General features: G+C 46.6%; 1 protein-coding gene across 5 annotated transcripts in view; it reads right to left on the bottom strand.

The window, feature by feature from the left end:
- The window catches only part of ric8a (ric8 guanine nucleotide exchange factor A), a 401,642-nt gene that overhangs the window by 304,111 nt on the left and 71,227 nt on the right, over positions 1–26,304 (bottom strand). For all 5 annotated transcript variants that reach the window (XM_075886381.1, XM_075886380.1, XM_075886383.1 and 2 more), the window contains 2 exons: positions 17,676–17,886; positions 7,455–7,524 (listed from right to left, as the gene is read on the bottom strand). In XM_075886381.1, the coding sequence (XP_075742496.1) occupies positions 7,455–7,524; positions 17,676–17,886 (281 nt within the window). The remainder of the gene's footprint in view (positions 1–7,454; positions 7,525–17,675; positions 17,887–26,304) is intronic.

The raw sequence follows: 26,304 nt of genomic DNA, 5'->3' as shown, positions 1-26,304 counted from the left end.
TTGTGCGTGACAGCACTTTGAGGATGTTCATTGTTTTCAGGCACTTGTTTTTTATGGACTTGATGTGCATTATAAATGTGAGCTTCGAGTCCAAGATTAAGCCTAGAAATTTATGCTCAGCCTCTACAGGTATTCGTTGCCCAAGAAGCTCAATTTCAGGGTTTAGGTGGAGGCCTCTATTCCTAGAAAAAAGAACACAGGTGCTCTTTTGAGGGTTTATCCTGAACCCGTTATTATCTGCCCATTTGGCCACCTTGTTCAATCCAAGCTGGCCCGGCCGCTCACAAATTGCTAAATTGCAAGATTTAAATCCTATCTGGATGTCATCCACATATGTGCAATAGAACATATTTCGTGGCATGCAAAGGTGCAGCGAGTTCATTTTAATGATGAAAAGCGTGCAGGTAAGTACGCCACCTTGTGGTACCCCATTTTCCTGATTAAATAATCGTGACAGGGCATTCCCACCCGAACCTAGAACTTGCAGTTAGTCAGATAGCTTTCTATTACATTTAACATCCGACCTCGTATGCCTAAGTGCGACAAGTCTAAGTATTCCCAACCGCCACGTGGTGCCATAAGCTTTTTCCATATTTAAGAACACCGTAAGGAAAAATTGTCTGTGGACAAATGCGTCACGAATCTGCGACTCTATGCGGATTAGATGGTCGGTTGTGGATCTGCCTTCTCAAAATCCACACAGGCTCGGGCCTAGTAAATTGTTTTTTTCGAGGAAATGTATTAAACGGCAGTTTATCATTTTTTCGAAGACTTTACATAGGCAACTTGTTAGTGCGATGGGTCTATAACTAGACACACTGAATGGATCCTTTCACGGTTTCAAGATTGGGATTATAATCGCCTCTTTCCATGCACCCGGAATCTCGGCGGAAATCCATACAGCGTTGTAGAGGTGGAGGAGGGTGTTCTGTGTGTCATGTGGCAAGTTCTTCAGCATTTGGTACATAACACAATCAGAACCTGGTGCAGATTCATTGCAGCAGTATAGTGCTCTTTGCAGCTCAGCCATGTTGAATGGATGATTGAATGCCTCATTTTTGGTGCATTTTCTATCTAATTTCTTGCTTTCTATGGTTGCTTTGTGGCGTTGAAACGTGTTGGAGTAGTGCACAGAACTGGAAACACGTTGAAAATGTGCACCCAGAAAGTTTGCTTGATCTTCAAGGCTGTTGCCATCAGTATTTACTAAAGGAAGAGAGTGTGTTGTTTGGCCTTGTATCCTATTTACCTTGTTCCAGGCCTTAACATCATCTGTATAAGAATTAATGCTCGATAAAAAATTGCGCCAGCTGTCCCTTCTTGCCTGTCGGCGTATTTGTCGACCTTGGGATTTAATCTGTTTAACGTTAATAAGATTCTCAGCAGTGGGGGAGTCGCGCAGTAGTCCCTACGCTTTGTTTTGCTTTTTCCGAGCTTTCCGACAATCTTCATTCCACCATGGCACACGAGGCTTGGCAGCAATACCACTTGACTGAGGAATACATTTCGAAGCAGCGTCAATAATAAATGCAGTAAAAAACTGAACAGCAGCATTAATTTCTCAAAATGACATCGTATCCCACGAGATACTAGTAAGAGTTCTAAACTGCTCCCAATCTGCTGTTTCAATTTTCTACTTGGGAGCAAACGGTGGAGACTCGTTTTCTATTCGTGTACTTAAGAGTATGGGGAAGTGGTCACTATCGTAGGGGTCTTTTATAACGTCCCAGTTAAAATCGGGTAATGAGGTAGGTGAAGCAATGCTGATATCTATTGATGAATAACTTCTGTTAGCAAGGCTAAAAAATGTTGGCTCCTTCTTATTGAGCAGACATGCACCAGCAGACATCAGGAACTGCTCAATCATACGGCCTCAGGCATCAGAGCGAGGATCTCCCCACAGGCCGCTGTGTGCATTGAAATCGCCAAGGACAAGGTATGGCTCTGGCAACTCATCAATAAATGACTGAAATTCATGCTTGCTTAGCTGGTAGTGGGGTCGGATGTGAACAGATGGTTATGAGCTTGTTGAAGAGGACGACTCGGACAGCCACTGCCTCCAAGGGCGTTTGCAGCTGCAGAGCCTGACAAGGTACGGTTTCGTCTATTATGATAGCAACGCCACCAGAGGATGCGAGAACATCTTGGCGGTCTTTGCGGAAAAGTTAGTGTGTGTTGGTTTTAAGTGCATTTCCTGTACACACAGCACTTTTGATGTGTGCTTTAGAAGAAGTTCTTGGACGTCATCAAGGTTCCTAAAAAGGCCCCCGACTTTCCATTGCATAATTTTAGTACTCATATTAAAAACAGACTAGTGCTGTGTGTGCAAAAGAAAGGCATTCACTTAGGGCTCTTTCCAGGCCCCGTAACGCGCAACTTGTCCTTTTTGGAGCGGTCGACAAGACCTCGCCGCTCCGTAGGCGCTCGATGCGCTGTCGAGATAACTGAAGTGTCCATTGCCTCTTTTGAGGCGCCGGACACTCGCTCTTGCGAGCGAGACAATGTGTGTGAAAATCTCGCCTCTGAAGACGAGACTTTTGCACCCTTCAACTAGGGGGCCGATGGCGATTTCTTAGAATTCAGGCTCTGCCGGCTGTTTCCAGCACTAGCAGGGGCTGGAATGACTGGGGCAGTCTGGACTGCAGCCTCCGCCGGTACTTTGGAGAACCCTGCACTTTCGCTGTGCATAGCGCAGGCTGCCATCGATAACTGGCTTTTAGCCAGCAACCCTGGGGTAAACAGACTTTGGTGCTGGTTGGGTGCAGCAGACTGAACTACTGCCACCCCGGGAGCAGTAGCCCCGAGCGACAGCTCGCTGTGTGCGGGCTGTGCAGGTGGCGATAGCTGCTGCGACGCTGCCCCCCGACGTGCCGCATCAGCACAAGTGTGTTGTAGAAAGGAGAGACCCTCTTCCGGGCTTCCTTGAACGATATATTTTCCTTGACTTTAAGAGTGGTTATTTCTTTTTCTTTCTTCCAGTTAGGACAAGAAAGCGAATATGCGGCGTGTTGCCCGACAGAATTCACGCAGTGAGGCGTAGTAACACAGTTATCAGATGAGTGGCCGTGGCTATCACATCTTGCACAAGTTTCTTGACCCCGGCAGTTCTGCAAGCCATGAACAAATCGTTGTAGGGACGAACAGAGAGTTTGATGTAGCCTGTGTCTATAGATAAAGGCAATGTGCTAGATGCAAAAGTGAGTATTAAATGTTTGGTAGGCATTTCTTTGTTGTCGCGTCTGATGACGATTTGTTTCACAACCTTGACATTTTGCTCCTTCCACCCTTCAAGCAGTTCCTGTTCAGACATTTCAAGAAGGTCTGCTTCTAAAACAACTCCACGTGACGTGTTCATTGATCTATGAGGTGAAACAGATACTGGGATATTACCAAATGCTACGAGACTGCCAAGTTTTTCATAGTGATGTTTTTCAGGCAGCTCAAGGAGAAGGTCTCCGCTAGCCATCTTTGTAACTTTGTATCCCGGGCCAAAGACCTCAGTCAGAGATTTGGCAACAAGAAATGGAGATATGGCTCTGGCTTGTTTTGTTGGATTTTCGCTGTGCACAACATGGAATTTCGGAAAGCATTGTCTGGGTTGGCTGAAAACTGATATTTCATCGGTGCGTCCCCTTTTAAGCGGAAGACGATCTAGGAGACGGGGAAATGCAGGTGTTCCCATAGTAGTGTACTTTTTTTTTCGGCAGCAATGGCGACCACCCACCATGGAGTCCAACCAGGGGCGCTGAAGCACTTAATAGCACAAGGCTGCAGATGCCAGCCGTACATTGCCACTATAACCAAATATAACTACTCAAGGTTGAGTAACTACACAAGGTTAACCCTTGCCACCAGGAAAATTGGAAGTAAACAGAAGAGAGAAGTAGACAGGACAGACTAAAAGTGAGAGATAAAGACGAAGTTGTACGGGAGAGAGATAGGAAAAGGTGACTGCCCAATTCCCCTGGGTGGGTCAGCCCAGGGCTGCCGTCTACGTGAAGCCGGGGCCAAAGTGTGTTGCCTCTGCCGGGGGGCCTTAAAGGTCCAATCACCTAGCGTTGGCTCAACCTCCAGGATCCCCTTTTCCCCAGACATGGCTCAACCACGCACGGCTAGGCGTGGGAGGGAGCCAAAACTGCCCCATTAGCTCGGGTCCAAGGAGTCATTAGACATCAAACGCCTACTTGCGCAGGCGCCCCTGTGGGGCCAGCTATTCATAAGTGGAGTAGCTTCAAGAGCAGTACAAAGCGTTTTTTTCTGAAGAAATACCAGGAAACAAGAGATTTCCAATCACGCTGGAGCTGCATGAGGACGCTACGCCAAAATGTTTTAAAGCTAGGTCAGTACCTTTCTCCCTACGAATGACAGTCCAGAAAAAGCTTGACCCGAGAAAAAGCTTGACTGACTGCACGAACAAGGAATCATCGAACTGATGCAACGTTCAGAATGGGCTACACCACTTATTGTCGTCTGAAAAAAAAAAAACAAAAACGGTGCCTTACGCCTCTGCAGAGACTATACCGAAGCACTGTCAACCTGGCGACAAAAGCATCTTCCTATCTACTACCAACACCAGAAGAGGTTTTTAGTACACTTCGTTGTGAAAAGATCTTCACCACTTTGGACTTTACACAAGCCTACTGCACCTGAAGGTGAGTGAACCGTCTAGACTACTCATGATAAACACAATTAAGGGTCTCTACACAGTGAAACGCTACCATTCAGCATAGCTATAGAGCCAGCAATCTTCCAGAACTTTATCAGTCTATGCTTGACGGGATCCCTAGAGTTTGCATCGCCTTAGACGATGTTTTTGTCGGTGGCCCCTCCATTGAAGAGCACGCAGCACGCTTGGAGCTTATTCTTCAAAAGCTATCAAATGCTGACTAGCGCATCAGAAAACAAAATGTGTGTTTGCAGTGCTTGAAGTGAATTTTCTTGGACATCAGATATACGCGTACAGTATTCATACCACTGAAGACAAAATGCGAGCAATCAGCAAAGCCCGAGTGCCTACTTACAAGCAAGGACTGCAGTCGTTCTTGGCATTATTAAGTTCTACAACTAATTCTTAGAACATCGAGCTACCGTGGCTAACGATCTTACCAGGCTGACACTCTCGACGTGCTAGAATTTGAGAAGACCAAAAGACCCACCGAAGCACAAGTAGGACACACACGAGCGCGAACAAACAACTGAGTTGTTAGTTCGCACTCGTGTGTGTCCTACTTGTGCTTCGGTGTGTCTTTTGGTGTTCTCAAATTCTAGCCCGTTCTGAGCGTCAACCAACCAGCCCCTACTCTGGCACTTCTAACTGTAATCTTACCTGCTGCTGCAGAAAGAAGTCCCATGAACTTAGTCGCCATGCAGGTAGAGACATTGCTGCCATGAAGAAGTGTGCCAAAGTTACATGTGGTGGACAGGTATCGACCATGTCATAGAAGTAACAGTGTGAGATTGCCTGCCTTGTCAATGCAACCACAGAGCGTCACAAAGAGACCCCTATACCTGAATGGGAAAGACCAGACACCCCTAAGCACACCCTGCACAATGATTTTGCCGGTCATATCAACGGGTGTACATTCCTGGTGGTTGTAGACGCATGCTCAAAATGGCTTAGGTAAAGCAAATGACTACATTAACATTAGCAGCAGTCATCAACATTCATCGATCGTTGTTTGCAACGTTCGGCCTACCACGCAAGGTAGTCTCGGAAATGGCACTTCGTATGTGTGCACGGAAACCCTCAAATTCTACAGCGACAACGGCGTCTCATCTTTACATCAGTTCCTTAATACCCGGCAATAAACGATCAAGCTGAGTGCAACGTGGCAGAACTTAAACGCACACTTACAAAAGATCATACTTTGACGATCCAACACCGCATCGTGCACTTTCTCTTCAAGCAGCACAACACTGTTCAAAGCACCCCAAGGCAAATGCCAGGAAGATTGATGTATGGACGAGAAATGAGAATTCAGCTGACAGCAATTGTCCCAGAGCCCACATGGAAACACCATCGGGAGAAGAAAAGCTCCCGCGTAGCAGGGGAATTGAAATTGCACATCGCGTTACACACCTCAATTTAGCGAAAAACCTGACTGGATTGAAGCGACGACACTTAATCACATGAGTTTGCAGTCATGGCTCGTCGACATAGGCAGAAGAGCCCACTCACCGCAACTTCAGCTACATCATTCAAGGAATTTGCCAAGGGAGGCTCCTTTTCAACCAGACACCACGACAGAAGTGTCGTCACACATAGCCTGGCATCTCGCACCTGATGAATCGGCGCCACCACCAGCCGGACCGGGACGCAAGGACAATGACACGCAGCAAGCGGAGCCTTCACCGAACGCACCCATAGCATCTCGCCCGTCTTTGTGTGCGTCTGTCCGCCTGTCTGTCCATCCATGTTGTCCATGTCTTTCCCTGGCCAGGTCCACGAAACTTTCGACTATCAATACTACACTAATAACCAGTATAACACAGAAATTCCTATCAATAAGAGAACAGAAATACCAAAATTACAGGTCTACTCATTTCTACGTTTTTCACAAAAAAAAATTTTATTATTATTTTTACATGTCCTGCCAGCACTGTAATAGTCGCTTGTCAAGGTCCACGAGACGCTTCACAGAAGGCGAGCCATGTCAGAGTTATTTTCAATCGCACTTTTTATGCCAACCAGTACAGCTGCCAAAATTCACTTACATCACCCCCTCCCCCTCGACACCTTATTTGTGCAGGGTCCTGAATAACACCCGTAGTCAGGAATTGTTTTCGGCTTGGGGGGGGGGGGGGGGGGGCTTGTTGAAAGCCATGATAAACTGGTATTTCCATTATTTATTCCCAATAAACCAATTATTTTCCGGTGCTCTTGGGCAGAGTACGTGTTCACCCAGATAAAGCAGTCCATACATGGCTAAAGTAAGGCAATGTGTAGGCTATCACACACGTTTAGATCGACAGCTATCTGGATTGCTATGGATGGTTCTAGAAACCAGATAAACAAGCAACGATTTCAAAAGACATCGAAGAAATGTCTTACATCTCGGGCAATGGACAGACATGAGTTAAAGAAAACAACTACCTGTAACATGATTGGTTTTGTACCTGAATTCTGCACTCCTGTTCATCTCTTATGAAGTGGAACTAAGGTCTAATAATGCATATTTTCATTCCCTTGAGGCTCTATTTATTGAGAGTCTACTGTATTCGATTGGTTATTCTAATTAAGACCGAAAAAAACAGCGCTGGAAGGTTGAAGAACGGCAGACTTCACATCGTTCCTTTCATCGTCCAGCGCCCAGTTAGCAATCCTGCTGGTCATTTCGAATTTTCTAATGTTTGCTCACCCCTAATAAACACTTTCTCCTCAGCCTCATGAATGCTTTTTGTACTCCTTCGTAACACAGAAATAAATGTGGCTTTGTTCACATTAGAACACGTACCTGCATATCTTCTGTACCGTGGAACTGTTGTAGATCAGGTTGCACAAGGTTTTCAAGGCCTCCACCACCGCTGCAAAGGGTGTGTTAAAGCACTGCATTCTATTGCAATGAACAACTGTATACACTCAGCCATGCAAATAATTCAACTAGTCCCCACAAAACTACGCTGATTTCATACACTCACCAGGAGTGCATACAAATTGGAGCTCAAAAGTCCAAATTTGGAGCAGGTTACGGGGTAAAAATCATACATTTCTTTATCATGAAATATCAAATTTGAAGCAGTAAAAATAAAAAGCCTTACATTTTGAAAATATATAAATATATGTATAAACCATTCAGCATCACCTAACATGAACATGATATGCGAGGTTTAACGTCCCAAAACCACAATATGATTATGAGAGATGCCGTATTGGAGGACACCGGAAATTTCGGCCGCCTGGGGTTTTTTAACGTGCCCCCAAATCTGAACATGGACCTACGGCGAAAATGCAGCCGCTGCAGCCGGGATTCAACCCCGCGACTTGCAGGTCAGCAGCGGAGTACCTTAGCCACTAGACCACCGCAGTGGCGCCTAACATGAATATGAGCACTGCTATCTCAATGAAAGTAGTATTTTGAACCACCTCACTGAGCAAACAGTGATGAAGTCTATATTAGCATTTTCTTTAACTGTAAAATCATTGGATAGACTCTGCAAATTGAAATATAAATCAGCCAAGCTGGTGACCTTGAAATATGGGAGATTCGTAAAAACGAAGAGTAGGGGTGGTGAAAAAAAACTCACGCATAGTTCTCACGCATAGTTTAGCTTGTTTTTTTTTTTTTTTAGGGAAGCAGAAATATCTAACACTGCTCTACATGATTTCCAGTAGCTTATTTAGACATCAGTGATTATACTGATACTGAGAATATGCAGCAAACGAACACATGAGTAACCTAGCAATATGTGCAGTGTACCGTGAATAGCGCTCACAGCCCCTTCCAAATCTCAATACATCGATTTTCCACAGGGCGCCGGTATACTGTGGCGAAGGTGGCTTAACCAGCATTCTCTGCAAGGGTTAGAACCAAAGCCAAGAAATTTTCTAATCGCTACACATTTCCCCTTCCCTTCCCACCTTTTTTAAATGCGAATGCATTTTTTAGTCGGGCTATGTAGGACATCCGGCGATGTCCGCAGCGCCGCTCTCACTCCCTCTCCCATAGCAGCAGCTGCAAGTGCATGTGCTTATCCTCGCCCATGTGGTGCGAGAGATTGTAGGAGAGGGTAGGTGCAGTGCTTCGCTGCTTCTTCTCTGCCCGTTCACTTTCTCCTCCCTGCACCCCACAATCTTGTCTGCTTGGGCCTCACTCTCAACTGTTTGCTGGCTGGGCGCCTCTCAAGAATGTCCGGGAATGCGTGCTCAAGACGCCACTTTGAAATTACAATGTCGAGCCGAGAACGCTGTTTGTTTTACAGGTATAGTACACCGGGCTTACTGGGATACCGCATTTACCATGATAGCGGGATCGAAGTGCGCACTTACCATGATATGTTCCAGCAAACAACTGTTTAAAGTGGCCTCACTTGCCTTCAAGTTAGCTTCGATGACCAAGTATTACGGATAAGACAGCGTCATTTTAGAGATAGTTTCCCATTTCGAACGTGTCTAGACCCAACTACAAGGTCGATGTAAGCAAATTGGCAACACCAATGTTTTCGCGTTTGGTGCGTGGTTCATATTTATTCACTTTTATTATTACTAAAATAAAGTTGTAACAATGCTTCGCACGGTGAAACAAGCAGACATTCTCATTTTCTTTTCTTTCCCTGTTCTTGCTTCTCAACCCTCCGACAGATGGTGCCACTATCCCAGCTGGGGCACGTAAGCCCTGTAAAGGCTATCCCGCTAAACTATAAGGCGCTGTACACAAGGAACGTTTGCTGCACGGTAACACCATTCCTTTAACCTCCGCTATCAGGCTAACAGTAAACTACCTGTCTGTATTTTTTAACCCTGCATGCTAGCTACTTGAGCTGGAAACGCATGCAGTGTTTCTCGCAACATTCTTCTAACGTTGGTTCTTACATGCAAAACACCGTTATGGACGCCATGCAATGCACTCTGATTCTCTCATGAGACCCTTCGGGGAGGTGGGGGTATTTTTTACTGCTTTCTCCGGGGGCGGTTACGTGCCCTTTGTCTGGCGAGGGTAGCGGATATCTATCGCCAGGATCGTGACTGGGACAATGCAACTTCAAAATAAAACAAAAAATGTTTAATGTGCCACTGCTTATGCAATCAACGTGGTCGCTGGCAACGCCGGTGTTCACAGCTTGTTCGCTCGAGAAAAATGCGGCCTTCGCTTGCACCTTTAGTTCCTAACAAGCTATAGCCACGTTCTCACACTAAAAAATTTACATTTCCCGCCAAGCATAGGTGGCTACAGTAATGAATTTTTGTCTTGAAGTTCCGTCGTCCCGCTGATAAGTATCTGCTGCGGACAACAGAGCGATGAGCCCGCAGTGTTGTTACTTTATCTGGTTATATTTTGAGTACACTCTAGGCCCTATAGTTGGGGTCTGTGAGCTTTAACTGATGGAGCAAACTGCAGGTCCCCGACGTGGCCTGAATTTCTCCCCGAAATCAGCGCACCTCAAAAAACTTGAGGCTGCTGGGCGTTTTGGTGCAGCGTGGCGCAATTTCAGCAAATTTCACGGCTTTGGCGCAGCTCGACACAACAATTGGAAAATGTATCAAATCGGCGCAATGGACACAGCTGTTGCACCCCTGACTAACACAACTACTCATAGAAGTAAATTTTTTAACACTTTCATGCATAGGTCATGTAATACTTTACAATAGTCCATCATAAAAGATGATAAAACATTAATTAGAACTAACAGTCAATAAGACCAGACAAAGCATAGGGGATGTTAATATAAGTAAATGCAATGTAAATGAAAAAAAAAACAAAACAAAGTGCATGAAAGGATCACTTGCCACTGGCAGGATCCGAACCTGCGACCTTCGAATAACGTGTTCGATGCTCTACCACTGATTGTGACGGTTCTCTCGCCATTCACTTTATAGGGTATGTATGTAACTGACCAGTAATCCCTCGCATACCACCTCAAGGCATCAAGTCTGCCAGAACAAGACCCTCACTAAGAATGAAGGAAAGTTAGCTTCAAGGGCTCGTTTTCTTTGTTTCACACAATATTAATGAGAACCAACAGACAATAATGCCAGGGAAAGCATAGGGGGTGTTAATATAAGCAATCTTAATATGAATGAAAAGAAACGAAGTGAATGAAAAGATAACTTGCCACCGGCAGGATCCGAACCTGCGACTTTTGAATAACGCGTTCGATGCTATACCACTGAGCTGTGGTGGCGGTTTTCCCGCCATCCACATTATAGGGTATAAGCATGCGTTTAAACGTGGAAACGTCAGTCAGTGCCACCTATTTCCATGGCAGCAAGTTTGGAACACTCTTCTTGCTTGTTTGGCGTCTCGTAGTACTTGATCTTATTACGAGAAGGTAGCTGACCAACAATAATCCCCTGCATACCACTACAGTGCATCAAGTCTGCCAAAACAAGACCCTTGCTATGAATGAAGAAAAGTGTAAATTTAAGGGCTCGTTTCCTTTTTTAAAGAAACGAACCCTTAGAACTATGAAGCATGTACCATAAAACTGCACATTATGAGGGCAAAGAACCTCGCGAATGATTTCTAGTCTAATGACTGTTTTTTTAAACTCGTTTAGACTGTGCTCACTTTTTTTCGCAGTGCGTGACTTGGGATTTAAAACGAAATAATCTTTGTACCTGAAGACTATAAAACATCTCTGCAGTTTGGTTACACCCAGTCACGGACAACTAAATGTTCTTCATAAACAAGTAATTGATCAATAACTTTGAATTCAGTGTTCCAGCTCTCATAGCTCACGACAACACGTTTTGACTGCATGTATCAACACGTGATCATTCATTCACATGCCGTTTGACTGCTATATCCTGTATACCGCTTAACTGCTGTATCCCGTATACATCCACTCGGCTATACTTACACTCAGTACATCATTCCTCTCAGATCTTATCTGTAGATATATGTGCAGGTGTGTTAAGACATGTATAGTTTTGGATGTAATAATACCGTATTTACTCGCGTAATGAACACACTACTTTTTTTCGAAAATTCAGAGCAATGTTGACCCTGCTGTTGGTTTGAATATTCGAACCACTCGAATATTCACACAAGCCTACTTTAACTCCTTGATTACAACTCGAAAATAGTTATTTGTCACATGTCTTGGGAAGATAGTTTTCGCTAGTTCGAGAAGTACTTAAGCACACATTGCAGAATACCAAATTTTTCACAATAAATTCTCTTTCTGAGAAATATATGTTGTAAGGCAACAAAAATATTTTAGAATGAATAAAAATGAGAAAAGTGTGCAATTTTTGGTTACCAACTGGTACAATATATGCAAGAATATTTAAAACAAAGGAAAATTCAAAATGTACATTTTTAAAGGTAAATGACCCAGGAAATCTGTAAAAAATACTAAATGTTACACATAATGTTTCTATTCACATGACAAAGAAAATCATAAGCGAGGTGCAGCTTCCTTGTTCTTGCCATGCTCGGCTGAAGCACTGCCTGATGGTTTCTCTTCATGAGAGACACGTGAACTCTTAAACTTTTGTCAGTTCTTTTTTGCGATAAGAGCCTGCAGGTGCTCTAATACAATTGGAAGCCCATAATGTACACAGTCCCTCTGTAAATGAGATTTCCAATGAACTTTGCCATTGCGTCTAGCACCACTTATTTTAAGACCCATCTAACTCCACATAAGTTGGCATTCCAATACATGAATACAAGCATATTTTTGTGCCCTTTATGCGCATCGTAATAAAAACAAGAACAATATCACTCACAGTTGTGAAATGTTTGACAATGCTCCGTACTCGATTTGATTGATTGATATGCAGGATTTAACATCCCAAAACCACCATAGGATTATGAGAGACACCGTAATGGAGAGCTCCAGAAATTTCAACCACCTGGTGCTCTTTAACGTGCACCCAAATCTGAGCACACAAGCCTACAACATTTTTCGCTTCCATCGAAAATACAGCCGCCGCAGCCGGGACTCGATCCTGCACCCTGCGGGTCAGCAGCCGAATACTTTAGCCACTAGACCACCATGGCGGGGCGGTTTTTAATTGTGTAGGAGGCGAAATGTTCAATTTATTTAATTACTGCCATGAATAATGTTTGTACACATCTAAAGAAGCTTTCTGCCAAAGTAAAGAGAACGGCCGCAGGTAGCATTGAAGGCTCTCTTCCTCAGCCGCAGGCAGTAGCATCCTGACAATCCTAGGGTATAGTGCGGTAGAAGAACATAGTCAATCTCTCACCAAGAAGCAAAGGTCCAACATTGTGGTCGCTCCGTTCCTCTGAAACCTACTCCTGCAGCACAACGCGAACAGGCGGGAGGCCAAAGGTGAGGCACTGCTCATGAGTGTTCGTGCAAACCCAAAGTCTGCATGCTTCGTAGACACCGCACAGTACGGTCGAACAGCGAACTTCTCGGTCGTTGCAGTTGACCATGCTGGTTGTGTTATTCCCTCCACGTCTATCAGAAACACCACTCTCCCTAAAGCTGAACAGGCAGCCATAGCTCTCGCTCTCCTTGATGATTCCCGGCAACACATCTATACAGACTTACGAGCGGCGGTGCAAACCTTTGCATCTGGATCGGTATTGGCTGGAGTAATTCGCATGTTAGGTCACAGATATATCTGAACACCCCATAATTTGGTTTCCGGCTCACCTAAGATCACATCTGGTCTCCATGGCAAACCTAAACGAGATCGCCCATGCCCAAGCACACGAACTTACTCACCATGCTGGGCATCCTAATGTTTCTTAGGGATGTTCCGACTTTCAACGAGGTGACCAAACACTGTCAGCTGGACAGAAGGGTCTTTCCCCTTTCTCATATGAAACTTTTTAGGGCCCAGGCATCTATTCTCTGCATGCTTCAAACCAGGTCGTACCTCAGTCTTCATTCCCACAGCCAGTTCATTGAACGCATTGATCCAACATGCCCAGATTGTGGCCCCGTATCAACGTTAGGCCACATGCTCTTGCAGTGCCCCTCAATACGCAGTTCTCAGCGCTTGACCAAAAAGGAATAAAGCTCTGCGCTCAGGAGCTCAGAACTTGCACATCAACTGAGGGCTATCCAGAGGGCCCAGGACGCGGCGGTGAGGATTAGCCCACCCAATCCGACGTGGGAGCGGCCCGCTGCTCTACCTCCTTAAGGTGGTGTTCCTCAGGACCTCAATAAAGTTTTGTGTCTGTCTGTCTGTCCAAAATATGCTAGCAGTTCACTGTTTTCCATGCAGTAAATCAGCAAGATTTTTTTCAAATAAATTTGAGATGGCCGCTAAAATGGCTGGGACATTTGGCGTGGAATGACCATTAAATAATTTTTTTTCATTATGCGAGCTTAGAAATCACAGTCACTCCAAGCATGTGGTTTCGAGAACTCCTCATATGAAATGCGATGGCAAGCAGCCAGGTGTATTTAATTTTTAATAGCCACCTTGAGCTGTTTCAAGGCAATCTTAGCTTATTTCCAGTTTAACTACAACCATGATTTCTGACTTGTCATAAAAGTAAAGAAAGTAAAGTATCAGATTATAGACCAGAGCACAGGAGACACCAGAGCCAACCTTGGATTAGACCTGGAGAAGGCTTTCGAAAACATTTCTCGCAAATTCATTCTCCAGTCTTTTGCCAGCCTAAGGCTAAGAAAGAGGGTGTACGACTTCGTGAGATCCTTTCTTTGCCAGAGAACTACCAAGCTCAAAATCGAAGAGTACTTCTCATGAGAGATCAACCTAGGTTCACGCAGCACGCCTCAGCGCTCAGTTATGTCACCAACACTATTTAACATCATGATGATTGGGCTCTCCAAGGAACTCACGAAGGTTCAAGGAATCAATCGTACCATCTACGCAGATGATATAACCATCTGGTGCACCGGCAGGAGCGATGGTCAAGTTGAGGAAGCCATGCAGCGCGCAATCGACATGACCGAACGTTTTCTCCGTCCCACCTGTCTCAGGTGCTCCCCATCAAAATCTAAACTTCTGCTCTACAAGAAAAGACCCCGAGGCGGCGGCCACCGTGACTGGAAACCTGCGTCTCAAAGTGAAATACGACTTTTCACTGGTGATGGGTCCCCAGTGCCCAGAGTGGATTCACTCCGAATATTGGGAATGTATATCGAGTATAACGGCGCTAACGGAGCTGCACTCAGACAGATCACTACCAAGACGGAAAGTGCCCTCGACCTCATCCCGAGGATCATTAACAGACATCGGGGAATCAAGGAAGACAATCTCATCCCATCATACATGCGCTTGTGCTCTGCCACCTTTCGTACTCGGCGGCCATGCATAATTGGCATGTTGCAGAGAGGAGTAAGCTCGATTCCCTCACAAGAAAGGTCTTCAAGCTCGCGCTCGGCTTGCCTGTAAGCACTCACACTAAAAACCTTTTCAAGCTCGGTGTTCACAATACACTCGAAGCGATAATCGAGACGCAAGAGCGCTCACAGCTGCTCAGGCTTTCCGGAACCAAATCGGACCGCAAGATACTCGACCGTTTGGGCCTTAACTCTATTGACCAGTGCCCCGATTCCATGCGGATTCCCCAAAACATCAGATCTCAACTGCGCATCACACCCATTCCCCGCAATATGCACCCTGCGCACAACGTCGGTCGGCGTAGGCTAGGGGTAGAGCTCTGCTCGAGCACGTCCGTAGCAACCCCACTGATGCAAGCTTTGTGGATGCTGTGCCATATGTCCAACAAAAGGCATTCGCTGTTTCCATCGTCAACTCAAATTCCAGGCTCACTTGCTCCGCCACGGTACGCACATCGAAGCCCGTGATAGCCGAACAAGTTGCCATTGCGCTGGCTATGCTAGATAGTCGCAAAGAGACAATATACAGCAACTCCAAGGCGGCGAAACCGGGATGATAGCCCCTCAGGCCCTCCGCATTCTCCAAAGCGTCAAGTGTTTCACGCCCCATTCTCTCACCTGATTTCCCGCTCACCTGGGGTCGATTAAGGGCTATACCTCTAACCCTAACAAGGGCGCACACGAGGCCGCGTGAGGACTCGCTGACGACGCCGCCTCTGGAGTCCCTCTGTCTCACTGGGAACCCTTACTTACGTTCAACGAAATACCAAAACACTTCTATCTGTCAAGAAGGATATTCCTCCTCCCACACCCTGCCTTGTGCAGGGTGCAGGCAGTCACCCTACAACTATTGCAAGCTAGTGCGCATCCTAACCCTGTGGTTCTTCATGCCATGTACCCTGAACGCTATCCAAGTGCGGATTGCCCCGCCTGTGAACTGCTAGCAACATTCAACCATGTGTTGTGGAAATGTAAAGCCATCGGCTCCGCTCTCAGCGAGGACAGGTGAGCTGCGCTCTTACGCAGCCCCAAACTTAACGAGCAAACCCTGGCCATCCAGAGTGGCCGTGAACAGGCCGCCAAGTCGCTACGTGGGATTAGCCGGATGGCACGGGGTCTCCCCTGTGTCTTCTCAGGACCAAAATAAAGTTTTAATCAATCAATCAAGTAAACTTGTGAAAGCAAGCAAAATAAAAAATATGTACTTTTGAAGAAGACTTGTATTGTTCAAGTAACATCTCTTCTTAAAAGTGTACGATAGGGTAATCAAGTTATAAGCTCAAGGAATATTTTGTTGTAAAATTTCACGTGCTCCACAAGAGAGGTACAGTACACGATATTTTTGACCCTGTAGTGTTTCTTACTTGCCTCTGATTGAGTACCAAATTTCAGCTTTGTGAGCAAAATCACCTATATTTTTTTCAAAAAACCATGACTTTTGATATGCTCACGTAATATCATATTAGAATTAATCAAAACCCATAAAATCACCAGGCCTGCACAGAAAACACAACACAGTCACAGCAAAAACTGGAAGGGCGGCCCTCTTAGAGCTAGTCCTTGGCTATCCTGGGGCAACTATTTTTACAAGTTGGGCTTGGGGGTTCATAATCCTAAGTGTTGAAGTGGGCAAACAAGACAGGTACTAAAAGATAGACAGAAATACACAAAGCGCGAACTGCAAACAAAAGTTTACTTCCTGCGCACACAGTTTTTATGCACCACACAAGCACCACCAGGCATGTACATAAACTTTTCTGAAACGCAACCTCTTTACTATATATAAGTTGACAGATGACATGCTGAGGCGTACGGGACTTAATCTAACAATGTTTTAAGCTTCGATATTTTTACTCATCAGCTTATCATTCACAGATGCTATCTGCCAGTATGAGCCAAAAAATGCATTCCAGTGTCCGTGTGTATTCGTCCATGTGTGTTTATACATTCTCATAAAAGCTGTAAATGAGGTGACACCTTTCTTCCACCACTGCATGAATGTTCAAGTGAACAAGGACTGTTATTTGAAAGATGAGGCACAAGGTCAAAACTGGAAAGAATCATGACGAGAAAGAATCACACACACATACACAATATATATATATATATATATATATATATATATATATATATATATATATATATATATATATATATATATATATATATGGCGTCACGTATGCGCATGTGTGGCGCATGTGTTTGGCGCATGTGTTGTTTATGCGCATGTGTGGCGTCACGTGACGCCACACATGCGCATAAAAGAGTGTTTCACACACGCCGCTTGGCTACAGAGGGCGCTTACTGACACTGCCACTTCTAAATTCACATATAAACCCAGAAAAGTGGGCGGTGGGAAGACCGCTGTGATAGCTCAGTGGTTAGAGCATCGAACGCGTTATCGAAGGTCGTAGGTTCGATTCCTGCTCATGGCTGGTTATTTTTTCACCCTCTTCTTTCTTGTTAGTTACATTTTATTTGTTCATGTACAGAACTATTTCACTCACTGAAAAGAAGATCACAACCAAGGTATTTGAGAAACCACAAAAACAAATGAATTCTAATGTAAAAGCTTGGAGAAAGAAAAAAAATGCAGCCTGCACAGCTTGAAACACCGTGAACATGTAGGAAAAAAAATCAAAATTAGCTGCACTTCAGAAAAACCATCTAAAGGACATCTTGTAATGCTTCTATTCATCTTTCACTTAGCCAACTGGTCTCACCTGGAGCATGCAGTTGTTCTAGCTGGCCGAGCTCCTCGCTGGGTCGCCCAGCGAGTTGGGCCATGCGTGCTAGCTGAGCCAGCACGTCTGCCGAAAAGACCTCCTCCAGGTGGCAACGGTCTCTGCTCAGCAGTCGCAGAGTCTCCAGGCACTGCAGCTGGCAAGACTCCCGGTCTGATGACACCAATTCCATAAGCCGAGACACGAGCACCTGAAACAACAGAACAGCAAAAGATATTGTTAGCTCTATCAAAGCGCGATCGTGGGCACCTCTTCTTGCGTAACACCTTCTCTGTCAGCCCGCCTACACATTATTTCGCCACACAAGTCCATTCGTACATGTGCCTTAAGTAGAAAATAATTTTACAGTTTGCACATGTCATATAAATCCATGCAACTATAAATTACAGGCTCGGTCATGTAAAGTGTGAATGTCAAGTGAAGCCCCGTATGAGCTTCAAAAAACAGCAGGTGCTAAGCGGTTGAAGGCCACGCAATCTTGAGTCTCACTCACACAGCGGGTTGGTTACTTGTTTGCTTCATAGCTTTTCTTTTACAGTACAGTTTAAAGAATAAAGCAACACTTAAAATATGAAAGAAAGACGAACATCTCGGTCCACCATGCTTTAAATGCAAGGCGAATTGCTAACAGCATTACACAGAAGAAAATGTAATGCCCAGTGAGACAACGCTGGCTGAACTCTGCAGTGAATACATAGAACTTGAAACACTTCAGTTTTGTCCTACACATGAATAATTCAAGTCCGCCTGTCGAAATCTCGGTTTGAAACAACCCCAGCTTACAGATTTTTGACCATCATCAATCAGTAGAGAGTGCATCTCGCGTAATCGTATATTGGTTTTGAAAACCCCAGATATCAATTAATTTTTTATTAGTAGAGAGTGGCCAGCAAAAACAAGACTATGCTCAACCAACAACAAACGTTTGATGGGCTCCAGTCCTTTGGAGAAGCTCAGAGAGAAAAAAAATCATGCTATTTTGGAGCGCCTTTGGCATGGTAATAGAGAAGCTTCGTAGTAACTTTGGAGCCTTAAAAAGGTCTGTTATGGAGCGATGCGACATAGTTCTGCAGTAAATTTCTTCAGACAAGCTTCACTGTTGATTGGGATTTTTATTTAGGAAAAATAAAATATTTTATTGTTTTTTTATTAGACATTCAGTACAGATACAAAAACGAGACTTACCACAACTACACGCACAAATACACATGCCGTAAAATTCAAAGCAAGAGCCCCCCCCCCAAGGTGAAAGACAATCCAACCAGATTTGGGAAGAGGGTAGTTGCTCGGTTATGAATTGACCATCTCCGCTTATCTAGTGCTTATTTCAAACCTCCCGAAAAAGGAAGGGGGTGATTTCTCAGTGTGTGTGTGTGTGTGTGCACGCACGCATGCATATGTGTGTGTGTGTTTATAACTACAGAGTGCACCGACGCAAAGACAGAGCGAGTATCAAAAAAAAAAAAAAAAAAACGAGGACACACCGACGCCTGTGCCATGCAGAAACACAAATACAAACAACCGAAAAAAAGAAAGCCACACAGGAGATTACAGTCACACGTTAACAAAGTAAGGGGAAAGCACAGAGCTACTGTGCTTCAATCGTACAACCAGATGAAGATGATCCGCCGGATAACGATCGTTCTCAATCACGTCGACCAATAAACATTTTATATAACTATATAGACCTTAATACTATAAGAACTAGCAATAACCCAGATGACGCCCCACCAGTAATGATAGAAGTCAGAAAAGCTTTGGAGAGCATGCAAAGAGGCAAAGCTGCTGGTGAGGATCAGGTAACATCAGATCTGCTGAAAGATGGAGGACAGATTGTGTTAGAAAAACTAGCCACCCTGTTTACGAGGTGTCTCCTGACGGGAAGGGTACCAGAGTCTTGGAAGAACGCTAACATCATCTTAATACATAAGAAAGGAGATGACAAGGACTTGAAGAATTACAGGCCGATCAGCTTGCTCTCTATAGTATACAAGCTATTTACAAAGGTAATTGCTAACAGAGTAAAGAAAACATTAGAATTCAATCAACCAAAGGAACAAGCAGGATTTCGAACAGGCTACTCAACAATTGACCACATTCATACTATCAACCAGGTAATAGAGAAATCTTCAGAGTATAACCAACCACTATACATAGCCTTCATAGATTACAAGAAGGCGTTTGATTCAGTAGAAATATCAGCCGTCATGCAGACACTGCGGAATCAGGGCGTAGATGAAGTATATATAAACATTCTGGAAGAAATATACAGGGGATCAACTGCTACCATAGTGCTTCATAAAGAAAGCAAGAGAATACCAACCAAGAAGGGTGTAAGGCAGGGGGACACTACCTCCCCAATGCTATTTACCGCGTGCTTACAGGAGGTTTTCAGAAGCCTAGAATGGGAGAATAAGAGTTAATGGAGAATACCTTAGTAACCTGCGCTTCGCCGATGACATTGCATTGCTGAGTAACTCAGGGGACGAATTGCAACTCATGATTACGGAGTTGAACAGGGAGAGTAGAAAGGTGGGTCTTAAATTAATCTGCAGAAAACGAAAGTAATGTACAACAACCTCGGAAAGGAGCAGCGCTTCGAGATAGGTAATAGTGCACTTGAGGTTGTAAAAGACTATGTCTACTTAGGGCAGGTAATAACCGCAGAGCCGAACCACGAGATTGAAGTAACTAGAAGAATAAGAATGGGGTGGAGCACATTCGGCAAGCACTCTCAAAAATGACAGGCAGATTGCCACTATCCCTCAAGAGAAAGGTATATAACAGCTGTATCTTGCCAGTACTTAGCTACGGAGCAGAAACCTGGAGACTTACAAAGAGGGTTCAGCTTAAATTGAGGACAACGCAGCGAGCAATGGAAAGAAAAATGGTAGGTGTAGCCTTAAGAGACAAGAAGAGAGCAGAGTGGATTAGGGGACAAACGGGGGTTAAGGATATCATAGTTGAAATAAAGAAGAGGAAATGGACATGGGTCGGGCATGTAGCGCGTAGACAGGATAACCGCTGGTCATTAAGGGTAACTAACTGGATTCCCAGAGAAGGGAAGCGGGTTAGGGGGAGACAGAAGGTTAGGTGGGCAGATGAGATTAAGAAGTTTGCGGGTGTAAATTGGCAGCAGCAAGCACAGCACCGGGTTAACTGGCGGAACATGGGAGAGGCCTTTGTCCTGCAGTGGACGTAGTCAGGCTGATGATGATGATGATGATAACTATATATATATATATATATATATATATATAGTCTTGGTAGTCTTGGCTGCGTCAGCGTTTATTTGAGGAAAGACCTCGCAAACGAACGGACATAGCCAGTACACAGACGATGACGATGATGATGACCCAGAGTGGCAATGAGGACAAAGAGACAAATGGATGACTGTGATTGTGATCATGCAGGGATGAGAACGATGTAAGTAACAAATGCCCACACTAATTCCCCCAACTTGGAAGCGGACACCCTGGCCGCCGTACGTCAAAGTGACGGGGAACGTCGCGTAAAAGGTTTCATGCGACAAACATGGACAATCTCTGTGCTGCGATAGCGGGGGTCTGTTGGGGCGACGAGTGGTGTCACACGATAATTAACCGGCGAAGTCTGTTCTAAAACAATGTATGGCCTGATGAAGCGTGGTTGGAATTTGTCACAGAGACCAGGAGTGCAAATAGGTGTCAAAAGCAACACCTCGTCACCAGGTTGGAAATACACAACGCGGTGGGATTCGTCACAGATGGTCTTCCCCTCGTGCTGTCTGGCTTCAGTATTGATGGGAGCCTGATGGTGAGACTGGGCCAGGCGGGAAATGTATTCTTCGCTAGAAGACTGACATGAATTCCCATGGCTGCTGAAGAAGGAGACGTCGAGAAAGGTAGTTGGAGTGCGTCCGTACACGAGCTAAAACGGTGAGTAGCAAGTTGTTCGCTGAACTGCAGTGTTGTAAGTTATGGTGACCCCGCTCCTAACCGCAGCGGACGATCACCGCGGGTTCACGCTTAGCGAGCCACAGGGCCGCTACTCCGTTTACTCGCGTGTAGCGCACCGCTCCGCGCGCGCTCAACTGATAAGGCGTTTAGCGCGGCGCGGCAAATAGACAGTGTTCTAATGTAACAGTACACAACACTTTATTGCCTCTGGCGGCACCCCGAACAACAGCACAACGTCCGCTCCCGGGACGCGGGTAGCAAAGGCACCCGCACGCGGACGTTCACAATAAGGGGAAAACCGCGAGCACGTCGCAGCTGGCAATGGCGAGCTTTGACACGCCGGTCGGGAAAAGGTCCCTCGCGGCTATGCTGCGCACTCTCACGATGGCCACTGGGCCTGGTCGCGAGTGTTAGGGCAAACCTCGTACGCGCTGGGCCTACGGCAAGTGCGGCTCGTTGTGGTACGACCACTTCAAGCACTAGGCACCGCTGTGGGCTTAGCGTACGCTACCGAAGCTAGCACTCAAGTAAACACGCCTGCCGAGGTGCCCAAGGCCACCCCAGGCAGGCTGCAGTCCGGCGATTCCCAAAGGGGACGCGGACGAGGGAAAACACGTGCTTACCCGGCGCCGACCAACGGAGAAGAGAGCGCTCCCTCGGCGCGCGCGTACCGCGCGCCGTGCCCGCACGTGGCGCCATCTATCGCCACGTGGTGTTAACAGGGCAGGAAAGCAAAAGGGTGTGGCCGTGTGGCGGAATGCCCGCGAAAATGGTCGCGGGCGCGCCTCAGATCCCCACATCCTCCTCTCCTTAATTCACCCTATATACCGGTCTGCAAAGGCAGCCGGTCGTCGCCCATGCATGCAAAGGCGTCATGTAATGGGCAACAGCTAGCCTCAGCCTCGCTCTGCAACTGCTGCTGAAGGAAAAAAAACAACACAGAATACACATGAGAAAGACAAAAACATATATTTTGTCTGCTGCAGCGTTCTTAGGGGGGGGGGGGGAAGCTTCACTGTGCCTTACAGTTCCAACAGACGGACCACGACCCCGCTCCTAACCGCAGCGGACGATCACCGCGGGTTCACGCTTAGCGAGCCACAGGGCCGCTACTCCGTTTACTCGCGTGTAGCGCACCGCTCCGCGCGCGCTCAACTGATAAGGCGTTTAGCGCGGCGCGGCAAATAGACAGTGTTCTAATGTAACAGTACACAACACTTTATTGCCTCTGGCGGCACCCCGAACAACAGCACAACGTCCGCTCCCGGGACGCGGGTAGCAAAGGCACCCGCACGCGGACGTTCACAATAAGGGGAAAACCGCGAGCACGTCGCAGCTGGCAATGGCGAGCTTTGACACGCCGGTCGGGAAAAGGTCCCTCGCGGCTATGCTGCGCACTCTCACGATGGCCACTGGGCCTGGTCGCGAGTGTTAGGGCAAACCTCGTACGCGCTGGGCCTACGGCAAGTGCGGCTCGTTGTGGTACGACCACTTCAAGCACTAGGCACCGCTGTGGGCTTAGCGTACGCTACCGAAGCTAGCACTCAAGTAAACACGCCTGCCGAGGTGCCCAAGGCCACCCCAGGCAGGCTGCAGTCCGGCGATTCCCAAAGGGGACGCGGACGAAGGAAAACACGTGCTTACCCGGCGCCGACCAACGGAGAAGAGAGCGCTCCCTCGGCGCGCGCGTACCGCGCGCCGTGCCCGCACGTGGCGCCATCTATCGCCACGTGGTGTTAACAGGGCAGGAAAGCAAAAGGGTGTGGCCGTGTGGCGGAATGCCCGCGAAAATGGTCGCGGGCGCGCCTCAGATCCCCACAAAGTGAATGTCAGGAATGGTAAAAGAGTATCCCAGTTTTTGTGGTCGGGTTGGACGTAAACAGCTATCATGTCTGCAAGGGTTCGGTGAAATCTTTCTGTGAGACCATTTGTCTGAGGGTGGTAGCTTGAAACTGTCTTGTGAGTAGTTCCAGAAGCGCGCAGTACTTCATTTACCATTTGTGACAAGAACACTGTGCCGCGATCACTAAGCAGTACATGAGGAGCCCCATGACGCAGGATTATGGCGTGAAGAATAAAGTCTGGAACTTCCACAGCTGAGCCTGTAATAACATAGGAAGTCTCAGCGTAGCGTGTCAGGTGGTCAACGGCGGTCACTATCCATCGTTTCCCAGCAGATGTCACGGGGAGAGGCCCGTAAAGGTCAACACCTACAACCTCGAAAGGCATTGAAGGGCATGGAAGTGGCTGTAGAGGTCCAGCAGGTGTAGACGTGGGGAGTTTACGACGCTGGCATGGGTAGCAGGAACCGACGTACCGAGCTACACTAGAAGAAAGGCCAGGCCAGTAATAACGACATCGAATGCGGTCAAGTTTTTTTTAAAACCAAGATGACCAGCAGTCAAGTCGTCATGGAAGGCTTCGAGCACCTGAAGTCGAAGAGAGCATGGCAGTACAGGAACCCAGCGCTGACAGTCAGGGTGGTAGATGTGGCGGTAGAGAACCCCATTGTCCAGCTTAAAGTGCAGGAGTTGACGACGGAGTCGCGCGTTTGGTGGATGAGAAACTCCCGAAAGGTGGTCCATCATGCATCTGCAGTATGAATCGGACCGCTGGTGGGAGATAAATGTTGGCTCGTCGTCCGAAAAGGGTTGCGTTATTGATGCGAGCGTATGAACTTTGGTAGATGTGGCGGTTGAGTTCTCACCAACGCTCATATGGGTAGTTGGAAGCGGGCAACGAGATAAAGCATCGGCGTCTTGATGTTTTCTGCCTGACTTGCAAGTTATATCAAAGTCGTACTCCTGCAAGCGTAGTATCCATCGACCCAAGCGTCCGGACAAGTTCTTCAGTGTAGAAAGCCAGCATAAAGCATGGTGGTCCGTAACAATTGTGAAGTGACGGCCGTGGAGATAGGGACGGAACTTCTGGACCGACCAAACCACAGCCAAACACTCTTGCTCAGTTATAGTGTAGTTCTTTTCAGCAAGGGTGAGTACGCGACCGGCATATGCAACAACTTTCTCTGGAGAAGACTTGTCGCGTTGTAGAAAAACGGCTCCTATACCAAGGCCGCTAGCGTCGGTATGAAGGATAGTCAGTGCGGCTTCGTCAAAGTGGCAGAGCAGAGGTTCAGACGTGAGTGCCCGCTTCAACAGCTCGAATGCCGTTTGACATTCTTGAGACCACAGAAAGAGGACGTTCGAAGCGAGTAGTTGGTGTAATGGAGCAGCAATAGAAGCGAAGTTCTGGATAAACCGGCAAAAATAGGAGGCGAGGCCAAGGAAACTGTGAAGCTCCTTTGGTTTTTCGGGACGCGGAAAGTGAAGGACTGCAGAAATCTTGTCAGGGTCGGGCCGGATGCCATCTTTGCTAACGACATGTCCCAAGACCTTGATAGATTTGCTAGCGAAAGAGCATTTCTTAGTGTTTATTTGAAGCCCGGCGTCGGCAAGGCATGTCAGAACTTGATCCAGTCGTTCAAGGTGCTCAGGAAACGTTGACAAAAAGATAATAATGTCGTCCAGGTAGCAAAGGCAACTTTTCCATTTCAGGCCGCGCAGCACGGTATCTGTCATGCGCTCAAAAGTGGCGGGTGCATTGCAGAGCCCGAAAGGCATCACGTTGAATTCATATAGCCCGTCGGGGGTTGCAAACGCCGTTTTCTCCTTATCGTCTTCATGCATGGGGATCTGCCCGTACCCGGAACGCAAGTCGATACTTGAAAAAAATTCCGCGCCTTGTAGGGAATCAAGGGCGTCGTCAATGCGTGGCATAGGGTACCCGTCCTTGCGCGTGATCTTATTGAGCGCCCGGTAGTCCACGGAAAAACGCACAGAGCCATCCTTTTTGTGGACCAAAACAATAGGAGACGACCAAGGACTAGATGAGGGACGGATGATTTCCCGTTTAAGCATGTCCGCAACGTTTTCTTCTATAATTTTTCTTTCAGCTAGAGACACGCGGTAGGGTCGGCGGTGTACGATAGATGTCCCAACAGTTTGAATTCGATGTGCTGTAGTATTAGTTCGGCCCAGCTTAGACGAGCAATAATCGAAAGAATTTGCATGTTTCTGTAACAATGCGAGCAACTGCTGCCTCTGTGAATATGTCAATTCTCTGCTGATAGCGGTGGTAAAGGCGGAGGAAGAAACATGCTCACGGAGGGAAGGTTCTTTGGATGCGATGGCCTGAAGTGGCGTGACAAATACAGGCTCAAATTCGGCAACACGGGCCAGAGTAGTGCCCTGTGGCAGTAAGATCTCCTCCGGTGTAGAGTTCACAGCGGTGACAAGTGCAGAGCCATTGCAAAAATGAACGACACCGGACAGAAGAACTATACCTTTACGAACGCAAAGTGGTGACGGTGAGACCAATACATCACCGTGATAGATGTCATTGGACGTAATTCTGACAATTTGCTCTTGTAGTGGCGGCAGTTCGATGTCTTTCGCAGCGACCAGACGAAGTGGCTTCTGATTGTCGTCGTCAAGCATGTAGTCGGTGTCAGCGAGGTGAACGACGCGTTGTCCACAACAAATCACCGCGGAAGCAGATGATAGACAATCCCACTCTAAAATTAGTTGGCGAGAGTAGCGGGATAGGACAGCAAACTGGACATGATGGCGGATGCCGTCGAACACACGCACACTACAAAACGCGGAAGGGCG

Source organism: Rhipicephalus microplus, chromosome 2, assembly GCF_043290135.1.
Source record: "Rhipicephalus microplus isolate Deutch F79 chromosome 2, USDA_Rmic, whole genome shotgun sequence".
Classification (NCBI taxonomy): domain Eukaryota; kingdom Metazoa; phylum Arthropoda; class Arachnida; order Ixodida; family Ixodidae; genus Rhipicephalus; species Rhipicephalus microplus.
Note: the sequence above shows the minus strand (reverse complement) of the source record. Positions and strands in the feature narration are given on the sequence as shown.